Raw genomic sequence first — 22,910 nt, 5'->3', positions numbered from 1 at the left:
CCTGCCTGCTGTTTTGCATCTCTCTCTCCCCGCCCCTTCCTGCAGGTTTTGCCTCCCCCCACCACTACAGTTTTGCCTCCCCCCAACGGTTCTGCCTGCCTCCCCCCAAAGGTTCTGCCTGTCTCCCCCCTATGGTTTTGCCTCCCCCTTACGGTTTTGCCTCCCCTCCCCCTGTGGTTTTGCCCCCCCCCCCCCCCCCTGTGGTTTTGCTTCTCCCCTGTGGTTTTGCCCCCCGCCATTTTGCATCCCCCCACCTCCTGTGTTGTCTTTCTCTCCCCCTGCTGTTTTGCCTCTCGCCCCCCACCTGCTGTTTTCATTCCCGTCTGCTGGTCTGCCTCTGCTGTTTTGCCTTTCCCCCTCGATTGCTGTTTTGTCTTTCTCTCCCCCCCTACCTGCTGTTTTCCCTCTACCCGCACCTGCTGTTTGTTTTCCCTCTCAGCACCTCCTGTTTGTTTTCCCTCTCAGAACCTGCTGTTTGTTTTCCCTCTCCCTGTGCCTGCTGTTTGTTCTCCATCTACCAGCGCCTGCTGTTTTTCTACTAGCGCCTGCTGTTTGTTTTCCCTCTCCCTGTGCCTGCTGTGTGTTCTCTTTCTACCAGCGCCTACTGTTTGTTTTTCCTCTCTCTGTGCCTGCTGTGTGTTCTCCTTCTACCAGCGCCTGCTGTTTGTTTTTCCTCTCCCCACGCCTGCTGTTTGTTTTCCCTCTCCCCCCGCCTGTTGTGTGCTTTCCCTCTCCCCCCGCCTGTTGTGTGTTTTCCCTCTCCCCCAGCCTGCTGTTCGTTTTCCCTCTCCCCCCGCCTGTTGTGTGCTTTCCCTCTCCCCCCGCCTGTTGTGTGTTTTCCCTCTCCCCACGCCTGCTGTTTGTTTTCCCTCTCCCCCCGCCTGTTGTGTGCTTTCCCTCTCCCCCCGCCTGTTGTTCGTTTTCCCTTTCTCTGTGCCTTCCCCCCACCTGCTGTTCGTTTTCCCTCTCCCCCCGCCTGCTGTTCGTTTTCACTTTCTCTGTGCCTTCTGTATGTTTTCCCTCTCCCCCCACCTGCTGTTCGTTTTCCCTTTCTCTGTGCCTTATGTATGTTTTCCCTCTCCCCCCGCCTGCTGTTCGTTTTCCCTTTCTCTGTGCCTTATGTATGTTTTCCCTCTCCCCCCGTCTTTCTTCTCACCACCTGCTGTTTTGCTCCTGTCTCCCTGCTTGCTGTTTTGCCTCTCTGTCCCCATTTGTTGTTTTGCTTCCTCTCCCCCGTCTGCTGTTTTTGCCTCTCTCCCCTCCCCTGCCTGCTGTTTTGCCTTTCTCACTCCACCTGCTGTTTCCCCTCTCTCTCCCTCCGCCTGCTGTTTCCCCTCTCTCTCCCTCCACCCTCTGCCTGCTGTTTTGCCTCTCTCTCTCCCTCTGCTGCCATCCACCCTCTTCCTGTTGCTTTCTCTACCCACTACTCCTGTTGTTTTCTCTCTCCCCCCTCCCCTTTTCCCCACTTCTTCCCCTTGTTTTTTCTTTTCTTGTCTTATGTTTTCCGACTTTCTCCCCCTCCCGCTTTTTTTCCCTTCCTGTCCTCCCGTTTGCTGCTTTCCCTCACTTTGCCCCCAGTTATTGTCCCAATACTCTCTAAGAAACAGTATGTATTTATAATGTAAGTGCAGGTCGGCATGGTGACATTGCTGCTAGCTTGGGTTGTCACTGTTATCAGGGCACAATCTGTGTGTAGTTTGTACCTTTTCGCTGTGGGTGTGTGATGGTTTCTCCAGGTGCTCCAGATTCTTCACACAACCCAGTGACATACAGGTGAGTGATCTGGCTTAGTATGTAATGGGTGTGTCGTGTGTATGTCTGCGCATTTGTAGTAGGGTAATTAGATTGGTTTCTGACCCAAAGGAGCTTACAGTCTGAATGATTACCTTCCGCTACATGAGGAGTTTCTGCTATTTAAGTAAGACATTACTATGTAAAAACATGTGGAAGAAGAGAACACCCTCTTTAAAATATGTGCATCTCCGGATATAATGGCCCTCATTCCAAGTTGATCGCTCGCTAGCAGTTTTTAGCAGCCGTGCAAACGCATTGTCGCCGCCCACGGGGGAGTGTATTTTCGCTTTGCAGGAGTGTGAACGCCTGTGCAGCAGATCGGCAGCAAACACATTTTGTGCAAAACAAGACCAGCCCTGTAGTTGCTTATCCTGTGCGATGATTGCTGCGACGAGTGACACGGTAATGACGTCAGATACCCGCCCAGCAAACGCCCAGCCACGCCTACGTTTTCCCAAACACACCCAGAAAACGGTCAGTTGCCACCCAGAACCTCCCACTTCCGGTCAATCTCCTTGCGACCGCCAGTGCGACTGAAAGCGTCGCTAGAACCTGTGCAAAACCACGATACTCTTTGTACCCGTACGCCTCGCGTGCACATTGCGGTGCATACGCATGCGCAGTTTAGCCGTTTTTTATATGATCGCAACGCAGCGAACAACGGCAGCTAGCGATCAACTCGGAATGAGGGCCATAATATACAATCACCTAGTCCTTACCGTGTACTAAAATGTATAACTCTCAAGAGATAACCCATAACGTATATTGCTGTGTAATTATTCAATAAAAACTATTTCTTTATTTATATAACTGTATATTAATAGTATCTTTTTAGGGAAACGTTGGCTTTGTTTAGTGACTGTGTAGCACTGATTGCTGTGTGTAGAAGATGGGTTTTGTCTGTTGTGTAAATAAATGACTCATAGGCAGATTGCAGGTTAAAGCAATTTGCTTATTCCTCCCCGCGCGCTAATTACAGTGTTACGCTGCCGCGCTAATGATCTGTGCACGGTTACCTGCACTTTCTACCAGGTTAATTTGGGGAAATGTGGCAATATTAATCCAGCACTACGGCTGTTTTTCTGCCACTTCCCGTGGTTCAAAACATGCTGCTTTGTGTACAAAATGCATCCGGGCGTCCCAGATAACAGACTCTTCTCAGTTATTCTTCACTAAGTTATGACATATTTTCAATTATTTATATCGCACAAGCCTATTCTGCAGAGCTGGCGGCTTATGGCCAATTATAATTTCTACCAGTATGATATTAGAAGCTCGGGTAAGCAACTTTTCCTCTTTATAGCAGATTCAATCCTCATGGCTTTCTAGCGTTCTGTAATTACTATTTTGACAGTTTCTGGAACTGTATAAAGGTTTCATTTCAGTTCTGGGTTTTGTTTCTCCCTCTTTACAGAAAATGCGTGTTTATGCAGTCTTGTGTACATTTGCGGGCAGATTTAGAAGATAATATTTGAATTCTTGTCATACAGTATTCTTCTGCTGGTATTGGTGACTTGTACAGTGTTCTGTTGGCGTCTTGTACGGTGTTCTTCTGCCGGTATTGTTGTCTTGTACTGTATTGTTCTGCCGGTATTGGTGACTTGTACAGTGTTGTTCTCCCGGTATTGGTGTCTTGCACAGTGTTCTGCCGGTATTGGTGTCTTGTACTGTATTGTTCTGCCGGTATTGGTGACTTGTACAGTATTCTTCTGCCGGTATTGGTGTCTTGCACATTGTTCTGCCGGTATTGGTGTCTTGTACAGTGTTCTGCCGGTATTGGTGTCTTGTACAGTGTTCTGCCGGTATTGGTGTCCTGTACAGTGTTCTGACGGTATTGGTGTTCTGTACAGTGTTCTGCCGGTATTGGTGTCCTGTACAGTGTTCTGCCGGTATTGGTGTCCTGTACAGTGTTCTGCCGGTATTGGTGACTTGTACAGTGTTCTGCCGGTATTGGTGTCCTGTACATTGTTCTGCCGGTATTGTTGTCCTGTACAGTATTCTTCTACCGGTATTGGTGACTTGTACAATATTCTTCTACCGGTATTGGTGTCTTGTACAGTATTCTTCTACCGGTATTGGTGACTTGTACGGTATTCTTCTACCGGTATTGGTGTCTTGTACAGTATTCTACCGGTATTGGTGTCTTGTACAGTATTCTTCTACCGGTATTGGTGTCTTGTACAGTATTCTTCTGCCGGTATTGGTGTCTTGTACAGTATTCTTCTGCCGGTATTGGTGACTTGTACAGTATTCTTCTACTGGTATTGGTGACAGTTTTCTTCTAAAGGTATTATTGACTATAGACGGGTCCACTAGGAGCCATGGGCACTTTAAGAGTTTAATAGTGTTGGCTGGCTCCTACCTCTATGCCCCTCCTACCAGACTCTGTTTAGAAAATGTGCCGGGAGGAGCCGGTCACAGCTAGGGGAGCTCCTAGGAGTTTTCTTAGTTTTATTTTTTTTCTGAGTTAGTTAGGTACAGGCAGGCTGCTGGCAACAGCCTCCCTGCTTCGTGGGAGTTAGGGGGGAGTAGGAACCAACTTCCTTAAAGTTAATTGCTCTCTGCTCCGCTGACAGGACACGGAGCTCCTGAGGGTGCTGATCGCAAGCCCACCGCTCACTCCCGCAGCATGGCCGCCACCCCCTAACAGAGCCAGAAGAAAGAAGAGTGGTGAGTACGGCGCCGGCGGCCCAGCGGGTATGGCGGCACAAGGGTGAGAGTGCAGCTCTGACAGGCTGCACTCTGGGAAGGCTCAGCAACACACTGTGTAGGCGCTTTGAGGGGCGTCCTGAGCCAGCGCAGATACACCCTACACTGGTCATGCAGCTACCAGGGGCTAATCCCACTATTAGCACAAGGAAACCTCAGGCCAGTATAAACAATTAGTGCGGGAAGCCGCGCATCATTACAAGGGGTGGGGCTTCCTTTCAGAGCGGATCCAGCACTCACCAGCACCATTTTCTCCCTGCAGATCATAGGAAAGAGACGCTGAAAGGGAGCACTGCCCTCCATATAACTCCAGCTATACCTCTGCGGTACCTGGTTGTTATAGACAGGGGGGAGTGTGATAGTAGTACTAATTAGCCTATTAAGGTTGGTTAGTTAGCGCCGGGCTTTTATCATAATAACTGCCTACTAGGGCGCTGTGTGGCTGGCTCCTTATACTCCGTGACTCTCTGAAGGTACTCTGGGGGAAACTGTCTGACATTTTCCTGTGTATGTGTGTAAGTGTATATCCATGTTACCATGTCTAAGGACTCTGTGTCCTGTGCTGCAGAGTGTGTATCTTCTCCTGAGGAGTCTATTCCATGTACTCAGGACTGCAATTTACATTCCCAGCCTTCTGAATCCGAACCCCCATGGGTGGATTCTTTAAGGGGAATGATATCCCAGATTTCAACACGGATATCTCACATTGAGAAAGAAACGCAGTTTTTGAGGAAATCTGTGGAGGGTTTGACATACGCAGCCCCCACTACTTCATCAAAAACCCCACCTACATACCCGCAAAAACATACACCTGCCCAGATAATGCAAGCTGACACTGATACCGACTCTGATACAGAGGACAGTTGATGGGGATATGCAGGGGGGGGGGGGGGGGGGGATGCATCCCTTGCTGAAGGGGTGCAACTCATGATTGAAGCCATTAGGGTTGTTTTGCATATTACTGAGAAGGTACCTGAGCAGCAAGAGGATCTTATTTTACCGTGAATAAGAAATCCTCACTTACCTTCCCTGCTTCTAAGGAATTAAACTCCTAGTTTGAAAAATCCTGGGAAAACCCAGAGAAAAAATTCCAGATCCCTAAGAGTTCTCATTGCTTTCTCATTTCCTGAAGAGGACAGAAAAAATATGGGAAAACCCACCTATAGTGGACGCTTCAGTATCTAGGTTGTCCAAAAAGGTGGTTTTACCTGTCCCTGTGTCAACCGCCTTAAAGGAGTCGGCTGACCGCAAGATTGAGACTACACTCAAATCACTATACACAGCTACAGGCGTGGCTTTAAGGCTCACTATTGCTTGTGCGTGGATTTCTTAAGCCATAGTAAAGTGGTCAGGCACATTACTAGAGGAATTAGATACTATGGATAGGAGTGACATTGAATTGTTTTTGCGTCACATACAGGATTCTGCAGGTTTTATGGTGGAGGCCATGAAGGACATTGGTCTGCTTATTGCAAGGGCTACTTCCATGGCAGTCTCGGCACGCAGAGGACTATGGCTACAGCAGTGGACTGCGGATGCAGAATTCAAGAAAAGTGTGGAGAACCTACCCTTCACAGGTTAGGCCCTGTTTGGGGACGCAGTGGATATGTGGATTTCCACCGCGACTGCAGGTAAGTCCAACGTTTCTTCCTACAGCAGCACCACCAGCTAGGAAATCTTATCCTACGCCTACACTGTAGTCCTTTCGGACCGCAAAATTCAAAAAATCCAAGCCCCCTCCCACCTTCTTTAGAGGAGGTTGGGGAAAATCCAGAAAACCTGCACCAACAGGTTCCCAGGACAGAAACCAGGTTCTGCTTCCTCAAAATCTTCTGCATGACGGTGGACCTCCCAGCCGGGAGATCGGGCAGGTGGGGGCGAGGCTAAGGGATTTCAGTCACGTCTGGGCGTCTTCATGCCTAGACCCCTGGGTAAAAGAGATTGTTATCCAGGGTTACAGACTGGAATTTCAAGATCTCCCACCTCATAGATTCTTCAAATCAGGCTTCCCAGCTTCGCTGACAGAAAGTGCTATCCTACAGGAAGCCATAAAAAAATCGGTTCAAACAAATGTCATTGTTCCTGTTCCACCTCCCCTACAACACGAGGGTTATTACTCAAACCTGTTTGTGGTACAGAAACCGGACGGTTCGGTGAGGCCAATATTAAACCTAAAGTCATTGAACCTCTATTTAAGGGAATTCAAATTCAAGATGGAGTCTCTGAGAGTGGTGATCTCAGGTCTGGAGGAGGGGAAATTCCTGGTATCCCTGGATATCAAGGATGTGTACCTTCACGTTCCGATCTGGCCGCCTCACCAGGCTTATCTAAGATTTGCTATGCTGGACTGTCACTATCAGTTCCAGGCACTGCCATTTGGCCTCTCCACAGCACAGAAGGTGTTCACCAAGGTCATGGCAGAGATGATGATACTCCTCCGCAGGCAGGGAGTGAACATAATTCCATATCTGGACGATCTGCTGATAAAAGCATCTTCCAAGGAGAGGCTGTTACAGAGTATTGCTCTCTCAACTCAACTGCTCCCGGACCATGGGTGGATCCTGAACCTTCCAAAGTCACATTTGGAGTCGACAAGGAGACTGCCCTTCCTGGGGATGATATTCGCCACGGAAGTGCAGAGGGTGTTTCTACCGGTGGAGAAAGCGTTGGTGATCCAAACAATGGTCCGGGATGTACTGAAGCCAGCCCGGGTATCGGTGCATCAGTGCATTCGCCTTCTGGGGAAGATGGTAGTCTCCTACAAGGCTCTACAGTACGGAAGATTCCATGCATGGTTTTTCCAACTGGATCTCCTGCACAGATGGTCGGGATCCCATCTTCACATGCACCAGCGGATACGCCTGTCGCCAAAAGCCAGAATTTCACTCCTCTGGTGGCTGCAATCTTCTCACCTATTGGAGGGCCGCAGGTTCGGGATTCAGAAATGGATTCTTCTAACCACGGATGCAAGTCTCAGAGGTTGGGGAGCAGTCACCCCAGGGGAAAATTTCCAAGGAAAGTGGTCAAGTCTGGAATCCATCCTTCCGATAAACATTCTGGAACTAAGGGCCACATACAAAGGCCTTCTACAAGTGGCTTCTGCAAGATCGGGCCGTTCAGGTTCAGTCGGTCAATGTAATGGCAGTGTCCTACATAAACCGACAGGGCGGAACGAAGAGCAGAGCGGCAATATCAGAGGTAACAAGAATCCTCCTCTGGGCAGAAAAGCACATGGTGGCGCTGTCGGGCTATCTTCATTCCGGGAGTGGAGAGCTGGGAAGCGAACTTCCTCAGCAGACACGATCTCCATCCAGGAGAATGGGGCCTCCACCCGGAGGTGTTCGCAGAGGTAACAATCCGATGTGGTGTACCTCAGATGGACATGATGGCCTCTCGCCTCAAAAAGAAACTTTGGAGGTACTGTTCCAGGTCGAGAGACCCACCAGCAGTGGCGGTGGACGCACTGGTAACTCCGTGGGTGTTCCAGTCAGTGTATGTGTTCCCTCCACTTCCATTCATCCCAAGGACTTTCAAACTAATAAAAAGAACAAGAGTTCAGGTGATCCTCATTGCTCCAGACTGGTCAAGAAGGGCTTGGTACGTGGATCTTCTGGAATTACTGCTGGAGAATCCGAGGCCTCTTCCTCTTCACGAGGACCTTCTACAACAGGGCCGTTTGCCTATCAAGACTTACTGCGGCTACGTTTGACGGCATGGAGGTTGAACGCCAGATCTTGGCTCGGAAGGGCATTCTGAACAAGGTCATTCCTACCCTGATACAGGCTAGGAAGGGAGTAACGTCTAAACATTACCATCGGATTTGGAAAAATTATGTGTTTTGGTGTGAATCCAAGAAGTTTCCTACGGTGGAGTTTCAACTGGGATGGTTTCTCCTCTTTCTTCAAGCATGTGTGGATGTGGGCTCCATAAAGGTCCAGATTTCGGCCTTGTTCATTTTCTTCCAGAAACAATTGGCTGTTCTCCCTGAGGTTCAGACCTTCTTGAAAGCGGTTCTGCACATCCAGCCACCCTTTGTGCCTCCTACGGCACCTTGGGATCTTAATGTGGTGCTGCAGTTCCTGCAATCTGATTGGTTTGACCCTTTACAGGAGGTGGACGTCAAGTTTCTTACTTGGAAGGCGGTCACACTGTTGGCATTGGCGTCTGCTAGACGTGTGTCAGAATTGGGGGCATTGTCATGCAAGAGCCCCTACTTGATTTTCCATGAAGATCGAGCTGAGCTCAGAAAGTGTCAGCAATTTCTTCCAAAGGTTGTGTCAGCTTTTCATATCAACCAACCTACTGTGGTGCCAGTGGCTACTGACTCTTCAATTACCTCAAAGTCCTTGGGTGTTGTGAGGGCGTTGAAAATATATTTGAAGAGAACTTCTCGTCACAGGAAGTCTGACGCTCTGTTTGTCCTTTATGATCCCAACAAGGTTGGGTGTCCTGCTTCGCTGGATCAGGTTTACTATCCAGCATGCTTATTCTACGGCAGGATTGCTGTGTCCAAAATATGTGAAGGCCCACTCTACTCGTAAAGTGGGTTCTTCTTGGGTGGCTTCTTGGCTTTACAGCTTCGCCGAGCAGCTATTTGGTCAGGGTCAAACACGTTTGCTAAGTTCTACAAGTTCGATACTTTGGCCTCTGAGGACCTAAAGTTTGGTCAATCTTTTCTGCAGGAACCTCCGCACTCTCTCTCCTGTATTGGGAGCTTTGGTGCATCCCCATGGTACTAAATGGAACTCCAGCATCCTCTAGGACGTAAGAGAAAATAGGATTTGAATTACCTACCAGTAAATCCTTTTCTCGTAGTCCGTAGAGGATGCTGGGCGCACGCCCAGTGCTTCGTATTCCTGCGTTGTTACTTGGTTAAGTTTTGTTGGTTCAGTCGTTGCTGAATCGTTTCATGTTGGTTAGCTTGGCTTTCCTTTTGTTATGTGTGAGCTGGTGTGATTCTCGCCATTATCTGTGTGTTTCCTTCTCTCGAAGTATGTCCGTCTCCTCAGGCACAGTTTCTAGACTGTCTGGTAGGAGGGGCATAGAGGGAGCAGCCAGTTCACACTATTAAACTCTTAAAGTGCCCATGGCGCCTAATGGACCCGTCTATTCCCCATGGTTCTTAACGAACTCTCTGTACAATCTGTATAGGACAGTGTGATGTCTTCCATGCACATGTAGAAATCTAGTCTATTATTACTACTCCTTTCACTTATAGTTTAGGTTAGGATCTCCAGTTTTTGGGGCAGCCCCCTCCTTGCTGATTAGTAGCCAGGGATATATTCTACTTGGAAACATGAATATTTATCAAATTGCTCCCCTATTTGAATTTTGGACCTCGCTGCAGCCCCACCTCTGGAACCGACATTGGTACCACACCTCCTTAAATTACCTGCAACACCAGGAAATCTCTTTCATAGGTGACACCAAAAGGGCTTTTTAATATTTTGTCTTCAACAGAGACTTCAGAAAAACCAGCCTGAAATGTTTAATCACTGAGAATCATTTAGGTCCTTCTCCTAAGCCTTTGTGGCCTTACGGGGCAACTCTAACTATTGGTGGAAGGTATAATTAGTCACGGTCAGATGGGTGGAGATGTTCCCAAGAAGTTCTCCAGTTTGTAGTCATGGAAGAGCTACCTGGAGCTCTGCTAGAGGAACTGGTGAAAGGATCTGCTGCCTGGGTAAAGACCCCAGCTAGACTGCCATTTTTGTCGGTGTGCTGCAATCCCCTTATGTATCAAACACCGGAAAGTGTAACTTTATAGAACTTGTGCCTAATAGGCAACACCATTTATAGATGGAGTTGCCTATAAAAGCCTATGGACTTCTTTCAGCAATAAGTCCCTAAAGAGATCTAAATAAATCTACCGCAGGTCAAACCATACATAATAATCGCACACGTCTGCCGGTTCTGTTTGCATTGGGAAACGTATGGTGCTTGTCTTATTTATATTACATTTAGTGCATAGCAGTTCACTGATCCCCTTGTAGTTTGCGTCTCGATACCTGGCTGAACATGTAACAAGGATTGATGCGTAATTGGAAGAAATAGCTCTGATAATGAGTTGAAGACACGTAGCGGGAAATTAATGTGAAATATATTTTAGTTTGTGAAACGTACTGACTGTAATTCTTTTACCTTTCCAAATGGAGTAGTAATTATTCATGAATCTGTCACCATCCATTACGATGGTTGAACGTTGTGTCTTTCAAAGCTGAATAGTGTGACATCTGTGCTGGCATCGATGTCACCGCACCAAATGTCAGGGACATCCTGCCAGGGTGACTGTCACAAAATATACAGCTCGCAGTAATGGAAGATTTAGGTCTGATAAACCATCCTAGGATTTATGTGGGATTATTCCTTCCCCTAAGGCACCGGTCATGCGATCAGGTTTTACATGTGTGATGACGTCACTGTTTCCCTATAGAGTACTAAAGGGTCTATGTACTAAGGTGGTCATTCCGAGTTGGTCGCTCACTAGCAGTTTTTAGCAGTCGTGCAAACGCTAAGCCGCCGCCCTCTGGGAGTGTATTTTAGCTTAGCAGAAGTGCGAACGAAAGGATCGCCGAGCGGCTACAAAATAATTTTGTGCAGTTTTAGAGTTGCTCCAAACCTACTCAGCGCTTGCGATTACTTCAGACCATTCAGTTCTGGATTTGACGTCGCAAACACGCCCTGCGTTCGCCCAGCCACGCCTGCATATTTCCTGGCACGGCTGCGTTTTTTCGAACACTCCCTGAAAACGGTCAGTTGCCACCCAGAAACGCCCCTTTCCTGCCAATCACTCTGCGGCTGCCATTGCGACTAAAAGGCATCGCTAGACCTTGTGTAAAAATACATTGCCTGTTGTGAAAGTACGTCGCGCGTGCACACTGCGCCGCATGCGCGGAAGTGCTGCTTTTTCACTTAATCACTGCACTGCGAACATTTTTCACTAGCGATCAACTCGGAATGACCCCCTAAGACTTGAAGAGAGGAAAAGTGGATGGAGATAAACGACCAATCAACCGGCTTCTGTCATTTTTCAGACACAGCCTGTAACATGGTAGTTAGAAGCTGATTGGCTGGTACGTTACCTCTGTCCACTTTATCTCTCTCTAAGGTTTGCAAAAAGTGCTGTTTGGGCGTGCAAACGGGTCACTTTTTGCGGCTTTCATGACATAGAGGGCATGGATTCAGAAGCACCCGCGCCTAGTGGTGATCACCTGTCTGCAGCTTTATGTAAATGGCCATATGAGGTCCTTCCCCAGTATACATCCGTGTGTATGAATGTGCAAGGACTGAGACTTCCACGGTCAGCGTCTGTACACAAAGTAATACGGATTGATGCATCTTTAGATGCCACCAACCATCAATCGTACCGACGAAGCGTCAGCCAGCTCTGTGGCAGTTTCTTGTAGCCTGCGCTAAGACGCTTCCCTGTCGCAGCCCAGCAACGCCCACTACATTTTCACTACACTTCTCACTGTGGCCTTAATTCAGATCTGATCGCAGCAGCAAATTTCAATGGACAAAACCATGTGCACTGCAGGGGGGGCAGATATAACATGTGCAGAGAGAGTTAGATTTGGGTGGGGCGTGTTCAAACTGAAATCTAAATTGCAGTGTAATAATAAAGCAGCCAGTATTTACCCCTGCACAGAAACAATATTAAGTATCCCACCCAAATCTAACTCTCTCTGCACATGTTACATCTGCCCCACCTGCAGTGCACATGGTTTTGCCCATTAGCTAACAAATTTGCTGCGATCAGGTCTGATTTAGGCTCTGTGCGCGCATGATGGTAGAACTGCAACTCTGTACGGACAAGGATGCGTGTGACTTAGACACTTGCAAAAAATCGCTCCACTGCGCCTGACATCAGCTGCGTCTTTAACTGGGCCAGAACGTCACGGAAATAACATTCATGTCTAATACTGCGTCTTTCCCTAACAATAAGATATGGCAAGTACTTACAAAGCATAGATGGACCAACCAACGTCAAGCAGAAGGATTACCTCTGCAAGAGTGTGTATCGGTGAATCAGGCCACGAAAGCGTGGCAAACGCAGCGTGCCCGCAAGGGGAGACTCTGCCCTCGATGTTGGGATCCCAACTGTCGGGAAATCCTACTGAATCCGGTGGTCCATCTTATGGGCATGTGTTATGGGAGTATGGTGGGGGTGTCAGTGAAAGCAGCTGGGCGGTTCTCCGTGACGCACGGGACAGCTACACAATACGACATACTTCCCCAAAATACCAAGATTTTAGTGGACCTTAAGTATAGGGTAAGGCGTTGCTACTGAGCAATTATGTTTTTATCTAAAAATTTCTCAACAGACCAGTTTAAAAGGAAAACATTTTTAAAAGTGTGTGACGCACTAGACTTTGGGGGTCATTCTAACCTGATCGCTCGCTGCAGTTCATTGCAGCGCAGCAATCCGGTCAGAAATGCACATGCGCCGGCGCATGGCTGACAGCCGACGGCTGTCATTGCCTAGCGATCGCCTCTGCCTGATTGACAGGCAGAGACGGTCGCTGGGCGGGAGGGGGCAGCACAGCGGCGTTTGGCCGCCGTTTTGTGGGCGCGGTCCGGCCAACGCAGGTGTGGCCTGACTGTGCAGGGGGCGGGCCGCAGCAGGTGTGTGACTTCACACGCAGCCGCTGCGAGCCGGGCGGCGACGAGTAGCTCCCGGCCACACACGCAAAAGCTGCGCTGGCCGGAGGCTACTCCTGAAGTGCAAAAGCAGCGGCGATGCTTTTGTACTTCAGCAACAGGGCAGAGACTGACATGCGGGGTGGGCTAGCCCTGTACTGGGCGTCCCCCCGCATGTCCGTGTGGATGATCGTAGCTGTGCTAAATTTAGCACAGGTACGATCAACTCTGAATGACCCCCTTTGTGTTCACTTTCTGGAGAATCACCCAGCTGTGAACACAGATGCTCGGTCGCTGACATGGTAGGCCATACTCAGACGGAGAAACTGCGTCTGCCACAGGTCTTGTGTAATCTCTGGGAATACACAATTGGTATTACAACATATACAGATGCTGACAGTGGTCAGGACTTTGTTGCAGCGATTGTATAAAGTGACAGATGGGCCTCCGCCAATAGACTTAGCAGCTTCCACCTCTGGATTAGGTCGTAGATGTCATCCTGAGATTGATGGGTTTTTTTTTTAGGAATTTCTTAGCTAAATTCATGTCAGTAGGTCATAGCGCTCTGTTTTTCTCAGTCTCTGCTGGTAGTGTCTCTATGTTTTCTGGCCAGGCTAGTGCTTACATTATATTACATGCTTGCCTACGAGGTTCGAGGCATGATCACGCAATTCTTATGGAATGACTAGAAACTCTCATCCCTACACTAGTCCGCTGAATCTCCCCTCTGGGAGGCTACCAGAGGGGAAGATTCTAAATTTGGCAAGTATAACTATAAAATTTTGTTTTTCGGACCACAGTGCCAGGTAATTTTTCTGTTAAGATCAATATGACATTGAAGGATTTGTATTATAAAGCGATTCACTGTGCACTTGTTTAGGCAGCTCACACCAATGATAAGAGTACCTTAAAGGGTTAATATATGCGTGTGAAACAGACTTTCATTCTATGGATGGAATTCAATTGTATGAAAAGTCGGTTGGGCATCTGTCTATTAGATAGGAAAAAACAGACTCCCAACTGACTTTTCAAACAATTGAATACCCCCCTATGTGTTAAATTAACCAGACTTAATATACATAACTTTCATTCTTTTTCAGAGTTCTCAGATGCCAATGCGAAATTTTACTGCCGTATTTATTATGCCGGGGAGTTTCACCGAATGCGCAAAGTCATTTTGGGAAGCAGTGAGGAAGATTTCATCCGCTCCCTTGCGCACTGCGTCCCCTGGCAGGCCCGGGGCGGGAAGTCGGGAGCAGCTTTCTATGCAACGGAAGGTGAGAGGTTTTTATTTCATAAATTCCGTGTGGTCTTGACACATTAGAAATGTAGGGCCAAATGTAATAGCCTGCGGTTTGCCGGGAGCCGGCGAGATTGTCGCACACGTTGGTTTTGCTTTTAAAATAATTGATGCTGTAAATTTAGTGACAATCTCGCCAGAATTGCGCTGGTTCCCATATGACACCGGTAATACATTTTCCCTGTAGCATGCTTGCCCACACTCTGTATCTGGTTGACAGATCTGCAGTAAAAAGTCAATACGTCGACCCCAAATGGTCGACCGGTATGGGTCGTTGGGTCGACAGTCAGTTGGTCGACCACTATTGGTCGACATGCAGTAGGCTACGGCTGTGCTCGGCACAGGTTACTATTCCCAGTTGTACTACACGTGGATCATAAAGTATGAAAAAGTTGGAAAAATAAAAAAAAATTGTGAAAAACTCATGTCAACCTTTTTTCATGTCGACCTATAGATCATGTAAATCTATCAACCCTGATGACCTACTGCATGTCGACCAATAGTGGTCAACCTAATGACTGTCGACCTAACGACCGTATCCCATGGTCGACCGTTTCAAAAGGTTGACATGACAATGGTCTTTGCACATTTAAAAAACAAAAACAAAACTTTTACATCGTTTACCATCCATGTGGAGTACGATTGGGAAAAGTAACCTGTGCCGAGCGTAGTGGAGCGAGGCAGCTTGCCTGAAGCGCAACGAGCAAAGCAAGCCTGCGAGGTTACGCATTTCCACTAATTTGGCTCAGATATGGTGAAACTTGCCAAGTATTTTTGTGTCGAACATTTTCATGTTGTTTTTTTGACCCTGCCGACCTTTGCTACCTGTAGACCTTTTCTAACGTCTACCTTTTCCGTGTCGACCTTTTGACCACGTCAACCATTTAGGGTCCACCTGCTGTCTGTCTTCTTACTGTAGTTCTATTGAACCACACACGTTACTCTCATAGGCAGGGGCGTTTCTAGAGAGGAGGAGGCCCGTGTGCTGGCTTCGGCTTGGCCGCCTACTCTCTAGCTGGCAGCGCTGTGTAGACTCTAGGCACTAGGGTCCGTAGGGGACCATAGCGCTGTCCCAGAGTCTACAGCACATGCGCAGATCTCTGGGGAAATGGCACGGCGGCCATTTTCCCAGTGATTTTTATCATTTTTACCTACTGCGCATGTGCGAAACACAGGAAAAATGCACCCATTATAAATCCGCCAGTGCTCATAGGATGTCCCAGAAACTCCCAAACTCCAGGGACACAAATGTCAAATTATAATCTTGGATAGAACAATAAGGGGAGGGGGTGGGGTATAACTGGGATAGAACAATAAGGGGAGGGGGTGGGGTGTAACTGGGATAGAACAATAAGGGGAGGGGGTGGGGTGTAACTTGGATAGAACAATAAGGGGAGGGGGTGGGGTGTAACTAGGATAGAACAATAAGGGGAGGGGGTGGGGTGTAACTAGGATAGAACAATAAGGGGAGGGGGTGGGGTGTAAATTGGATAGAACAATAAGGGGAGGGGGTGGGGTGTAACTGGGATAGAACAATAAGGGGAGGGGGTGGGGTGTAACTGGGATAGAACAATAAGGGGAGGGGGTGGGGTGTAACTGGGATAGAAGAATAAGGGGAGGGGGTGGGGTGTAACTGGGATAGAACAATAAGGGGAGGGGGTGGGGTGTAACTGGGATAGAACAATAAGGGGAGGGGGTGGGGTGTAACTTGGATAGAACAATAAGGGGAGGGGGTGGGGTGTAACTAGGATAAAACAATAAGGGGAGGGGGTGGGGTGTAACTAGGGTAAAACAATAAGGGGTGGGGGTGGGGTTGTGAGTTAAATTGATATTGGCGGACGCCAGATTTGCAACATGCAGTTCTAGAAGACAGATTTGATGGACATGTTTTAAGATACAGTAAATGGTTTTCTGCCCGTTTTATAATTACTTAACAAAAAATAAAAAAACCACAGATAAAAACTAGTACGTTGGGTTTTTCTCCATTCTATCTGGCTGACCAAATACATGTATTACAATGTGTAATGCTTTGGCCTACATAAAGGTAACACTCCTATTTGTGAGCCTGGAGGGACCCCATAGACCTTAATACAACCCTGTATCTATGGGTCCTATACACACACATGCAGTAAGCTGGCCTGCATACATGACGTACCACTGCCAGGCTGTCATTGTAAGTCTATCCAGCTGCGTCCGCTTACATTTTCCATATTGCCACTTGTAAATCGCTTCAACCACTGTATGCGTACCTACCTCATATCACGGTGTATATAATTCTCCCTGCCTCAGGGTGGCGCTGATAGATACCCGCACACCACCCAGAGACCAAGCTGCAGGATGAAGACGATATAAACTGCGCCTGTGCCCGTTGCATCACGCCGCCGGTCTTCAGAGACTATCAGCCTGCACTGGAATTAATAACAAATGTATTTGTACCTTAATGTCATTTAGCATTAATTATTTTATCTTTGTAATGATGATTCTGTTTCTTTTACGGACGCATCGTATCTTCTTGCACATCAGCATAAACCTCCTATATCAGGCCTGGCCAACCAGTGGCTCTCCAGCTGTTGTAAAACTACAAGTCCCATCATGCTTTGCCACAGTTTTGCTATTAAGGAATGCTAAAACCGTGGCAGGGCATGCTGGGATGTGTAGATTCACAACATCTGGAGAGCCACAGGTTGGCCAGGCCTGTCCTATATTCTGGTGCAGCCGCTCACTTCTGCTCTTCTGTCCTGCAGACGACCGGTTCATTCTGAAGCAGATGCCGCGCCTGGAAGTCCAGTCGTTCCTGGACTTTGCCCCTCACTACTTCACCTACATTACCAATGCTGTGCAGATGAAGGTATGTGCCCAGACACATCTGAGGAAGCTGTATAAGGCCGTCATGGCATGTGGGCGCTTTGTGTTACTGTGTATCATACCCTATGACGCTCTATCTCCCTGCACTGTGAGCCGCATGTTACCCAGACATTATCATGTTCCCTCAATGCTGAGTTTCTTACATGGGCATACAAAGTGCCGCCGTGCCCGCAGACCCTAAAATCTACAGATACCACAAGCTCCAAGTCAACAGTCTAAGGCAGAGGTTCCCAAACGCGGTCCTCAAGGCACACCAATGGTCCTGGTTTTAAATGTATCCATGCTTGGCCACAGGTGACTTAATTAGCACCTCAGTCAATTTGATTTAACCATCTGTGCTGAGCCATGGATATACCTAAAGCCTGGACTGTTGGGGTGCCTTGAGGACCGTGTTTGGGAACCTCTGGTCTAAGGGTTCCTACAAGGTTGTGGGTGCAACGTCATGAGGCACAGCCATTGGGAGGGCCGGAACGCTTTATGGCCACGTTGCTGTAATTTTTAATGGCTAACGATGGCAAGTGATAATTGCCTACAAATGATTTGCTGGTCTGAGCCATTGATGTTCCGTGCGTGCACAAATCGGAGAGTTTGCATATGCACACAGGGGGCGCTGCCAGGTGTGCGCGGCAGGGAAGGACATCGGCAAACAACATTCATTGCAGTCATTGCTCTCTTGCATTGAAATATTGATGGTTAGGAACCATTTACTAGCGTTGCTAAGCGTTATGCAAATATACCCAAGGTTCCGTTACTCGGAGGCAATATTCTGGGATCATACAATACACCATTAACCTATTTATAAAATGCAGAACTCTGGCGTATTTGGAACACTATCCGTAGACCTGTTGTGTATAGTGGGTCCCAGACTCCCGGAACCGCACCATGTATGAGCTACTGTGTGCCATGACGTATGTATGTGGAGGAAGCACGCACATACAGGACGGAGCTGCAGTGGGACACTTAATGGCACGCTGTCTGATCGTTGTACTTACATAGTATCTTTTAGAAACCAAGTATCTGTTTATATACAGAATTGGGAATACTAAGTGTCCTGCATAAAATGTGTTATTTTTTTTACATAAAAAAAATATATTTTGATATTGTTACAAAATAAATAAATTCTGATTTTTATTTTTTCTTATTTTTATAAAACACATCTAGCGCCATTACTCCCAATTCTTTTAATAAAAGCGCTTATGGTTTCAAGAGTATATCGTTTTCAATAGGAAAAATACAACCCAAATGGGCATGGCTTTCCTTATTGTTGGAGCTGATTGTGTTACCCCTGATAGGCGGCTCTGGAATACAGTAGTGCTACATTATAGTGCTAGTCACAGACAGTATTATCACCAGTGCAGTCAGGACGGGGGTCCTCTCCGGTTCCGCACTGTGTATTGTCGCTGTTATCCGCTTCTCACCACTGTTGCGGGGAGTGCTACGTGTACTCACTGCTTCCTGCCCAATGTCATATATACGGGTGGTCTTCAGTATGCCGAATGTCGGGATCCCGACACCCGGCATACCGACAGATATTCTCCCTCGTGCGGGTCCACGACCCCCCTGGAGGTAGAATAAATAGCCGGCGGTCGGGCTCCCGGCGCCGGTATGCTGGTCGCCGGGAGCCCGGCCGCCGGCATACCATACTACACCCATATATACAGGAGCTGCACACTGTAGTCAGACATTCCTGCCTGGTGTAATATATACAGGAGCTGCACACTGTACTCAGACATTCCTGCCCGGTGTAATATATATACAGGAGCTGCACACTGTACTCAGACATTCCTGCCCAGTGTAATATATACAGGAGCTGCACACTGTGCTCAGACATTCCTGCCCAGTGTAATATATACAGGAGCGGCACACTGTACTCAGACATTCCTGCCCAGTGTAATATATATAGGAGATGCACACTACTCAGACATTCCTGCCCAGTGTAATATATACAGGAGCTGCACACTGTACTCAGACATTCCTGCCCAGTGTAATATATACAGGAGCTGCACACTGTGCTCAGACATTCCTGCCCGGTGTAATATATACAGGAGCCGCACACTGTACTCAGACATTCCTGCCCAGTGTAATATATACAGGAGCTGCACACTGTACTGAGACATTCCTGCCCGGTGTAATATATACAGGAGCTGCACACTGTACTCAGACATTCCTGCCCAGTGTAATATATACAGGAGCTGCACACTGTACTCAGACATTCCTGCCCGGTGTAATATATATACAGGAGCTGCACACTGTACTCAGACATTCCTGCCCAGTGTAATATATACAGGAGCTGCACACTGTGCTCAGACATTCCTGCCCAGTGTAATATATACAGGAGCTGCACACTGTACTCAGACATTCCTGCCCAGTGTAATATATATAGGAGATGCACACTACTCAGACATTCCTGCCCAGTGTAATATATACAGGAGCTGCACACTGTGCTCAGACATTCCTGCCCGGTGTAATATATACAGGAGCGGCACACTGTACTCAGACATTCCTGCCCGGTGTAATATATACAGGAGCTGCACACTGTACTCAGACATTCCTGCCCAGTGTAATATATACAGGAGCTGCACACTGTGCTCAGACATTCCTGCCCGGTGTAATATATACAGGAGCCGCACACTGTACTCAGACATTCCTGCCCGGTGTAATATATACAGGAGCTGCACACTGTACTCAGACATTCCTGCCCAGTGTAATATATACAGGAGCTGCACACTGTACTCAGACATTCCTGCCCGGTGTAATATATATACAGGAGCTGCACACTGTACTCAGACATTCCTGCCCAGTGTAATATATACAGGAGCTGCACACTGTGCTCAGACATTCCTGCCCAGTGTAATATATACAGGAGCGGAACACTGTACTCAGACATTCCTGCCTAGTGTAATATATACAGGAGCGGCACACTGTACTCAGACATTCCTGCCCGGTGTAATATATACAGGAGCGGCACACTGTACTCAGACATTCCTGCCCAGTGTAATATATACAGGAGCTGCACACTGTACTCAGACATTCCTGCCCAGTGTAATATATACAGGAGCGGCACACTGTACTCAGACATTCCTGCCTGGTGTAATATATACAGGAGCTGCACACTGTACTCAGACATTCCTGCCCGGTGTAATATATACAGGAGCTGCACACTATACTCAGACATTCCTGCCCAGTGTAATATATACAGGAGCTGCACACTATACTCAGACATTCCTGCCCAGTGTAATATATACAGGAGCGGCACACTGTACTCAGACATTCCTGCCCGGTGTAATATATACAGGAGCGGCACACTGTACTCAGACATTCCTGCCCGGTGTAATATATACAGGAGCTGCACACTGTACTCAGACATTCCTGCCCAGTGTAATATATACAGGAGCGGCACACTGTACTCAGACATTCCTGCCCAGTGTAATATATACAGGAGCGGCACACTGTACTCAGACATTCCTGCCCAGTGTAATATATATACAGGAGCTGCACACTGTACTCAGACATTCCTGCCTAGTGTAATATATACAGGAGCCGCACACTGTACTCAGACATTCCTGCCCGGTGTAATATATACAGGAGCTGCACACTGTACTCAGACATTCCTGCCCGGTGTAATATATACAGGAGCTGCACACTGTACTCAGACATTCCTGCCCGGTGTAATATATACAGGAGCTGCACACTGTACTCAGACATTCCTGCCCGGTGTAATATATACAGGAGCCGCACACTGTACTCAGACATTCCTGCCCGGTGTAATATATACAGGAGCTGCACACTGTACTGAGACATTCCTGCCCAGTGTAATATATACAGGAGCTGCACACTGTACTGAGACATTCCTGCCCAGTGTAAGATATACAGGAGCTGCACACTGTACTCAGACATTCCTGCCCAGTGTAAGATAAGCTGAAGGCTGCATAAGCCTGAGGCCATATAAGAGCCCAATTTTTTGTGATTGGTTGTCTATGACTAAGCAGTTGCTAGGTAGTTTTTTGGTTCTATGGTAATTTTTCCTGTAGGATTGTTGGGCTGTCCATCAAGGTTTTAGGGGCGTGGTTTAGGATTATATATAGTCCCAGTTATGTGCCTCAGACTTCCTCTTGCCATTTTGGAATGTCCCAGGAAGGCTGAGTACAGATTGCATATATAGATTGTTTTAAGTCCTTTCTTTTGGTGTCTCCTTTTGGCCCTGTTTTTGCCCCCTCTCTCCCTACGTGTTTTTATTTCTTTCTATAGGGTCCTTGTGTCCCTGTCCCCCGCGCTCCTCTGCCCCCCCCCCCCTTCATTTGGCTGCAGCCGCTGGCCTCCCCTGTCTCCGTCCCGGCATCCGGTCGTGCCGCTGCGGCCCCCGCTACTCCCCCTGCTGCTTCTCTGGATGGGTGATGTGCTGCCCCTACCGCGGCGAGTGCTGGTGCTGTGCTGCCGCGGTCGCGGGGGGTCATCCCCGGCGACTGTTGGGCTGCGAGCGGCTCTCTCCTCCGGCCCGGCTGCGTTCCCTGCCCCCTCCCCGTTTGCGGCCCTGTGAGCCCACGTGGTGCCGGTCAGCCCGGGGCTGGCTGCGGGGGGGGGCGTGTCCTATGGCCGGGATGGGGAGGGGGCAGCGGCGGTTTCCACGTGCCATGGTTTCTGCTGCACTAGGTGCAGCTGGGGTGTGCCACCAGGCTGGGGGGCTGGTTGTGGGGTCCCTCAGTGGGGGTGGGTGGGGGATCATGGCCCAGGCACCCTGATTCTGGGGACGGGTTTGCGGTGGGGGGTGCCGTGCCGCGGGTGGCCCCTTTAGTGGGGGTCTCTTGCCGCTGGGCTCGCGGCGGGGGTCTCTCCTGCGTAGCCACCCCCTTCTAGCACGGGGCTGTTCCGTCCTGCGCCCTCCCCGTGTCGCGGCTTGCAGGTGCCCCTGTAGTGCCGGGCTGCAATGGTGCGGATGGTGGCGGCGCAGTCGCCTGTGGTGGCATCGTTCCACCTGCCTGGCCCTGTTCCTTGTTTCTACAGCGGCTGGGTTTGCCGGGGGTTGGTTCCAGCAGTTTTTACCTGGAGCGCGTCCCTGGCCCATGGCGCAGCCGGTTACCGCATCTTCCGTGGCGCGCCACCCGGGTCTGCTGGCTCCTACCCCCTACAAATTTTCACCCTATTGGCTCAGTTTTGGCCCCTGGGGTTCAGCCCACGGGGTCGGTCACCTGCCCTCGGGGCGCCCCCCCTCCCGACGGTGTCTCCTGTTTCGTCGTCGAAGCGCGGGCGCTTCCTGCGCTTGTTGTCCCCTCTGTTTTTGTCTGCGGGTCCGGGGGAGTCAGGGCATCAGCACGGAGGAACCGGAGGCCGAGGAGGGATGCAGCGGCAGCGGAAGACGCACCGCCGAGATCGGTGGCGGTGGTGGCAGCTGATGGTGTTCCAGGTCCTTCAGGCACCGGTGAGCATGCTATTGTTTCTCCTTATTGACACAGTACTTTTTAACCTTCTGTAGGGTTCCTCTGGTTCTCCCTGGTGCCCGCATTAGTTGGCTAGGCTCATTGCGCGGCGCGTGGCGTTAGGCGTCTCGGGTAGGCAGGGCGCCGGCGGCTGCTGTTCCCTCCGCCCCCTGTGGTTCGCGGAGAAG

The 22,910-nt window shown here is 48.9% G+C and overlaps 1 protein-coding gene across 3 annotated transcripts in view; it reads left to right on the top strand.

The window, feature by feature from the left end:
- Positions 1-22,910, top strand: part of PIKFYVE (phosphoinositide kinase, FYVE-type zinc finger containing) — a 290,094-nt gene that overhangs the window by 218,653 nt on the left and 48,531 nt on the right. For all 3 annotated transcript variants that reach the window (XM_063932710.1, XM_063932709.1, XM_063932708.1), the window contains 2 exons: positions 14,244-14,420; positions 17,188-17,291. In XM_063932710.1, coding sequence (XP_063788780.1) covers positions 14,244-14,420; positions 17,188-17,291 — 281 coding nt within the window. The remainder of the gene's footprint in view (positions 1-14,243; positions 14,421-17,187; positions 17,292-22,910) is intronic.

This window comes from Pseudophryne corroboree, chromosome 7, assembly GCF_028390025.1.
Source record: "Pseudophryne corroboree isolate aPseCor3 chromosome 7, aPseCor3.hap2, whole genome shotgun sequence".
Taxonomy (NCBI): domain Eukaryota; kingdom Metazoa; phylum Chordata; class Amphibia; order Anura; family Myobatrachidae; genus Pseudophryne; species Pseudophryne corroboree.
This window is presented reverse-complemented; position numbering and strand designations above follow the sequence as displayed.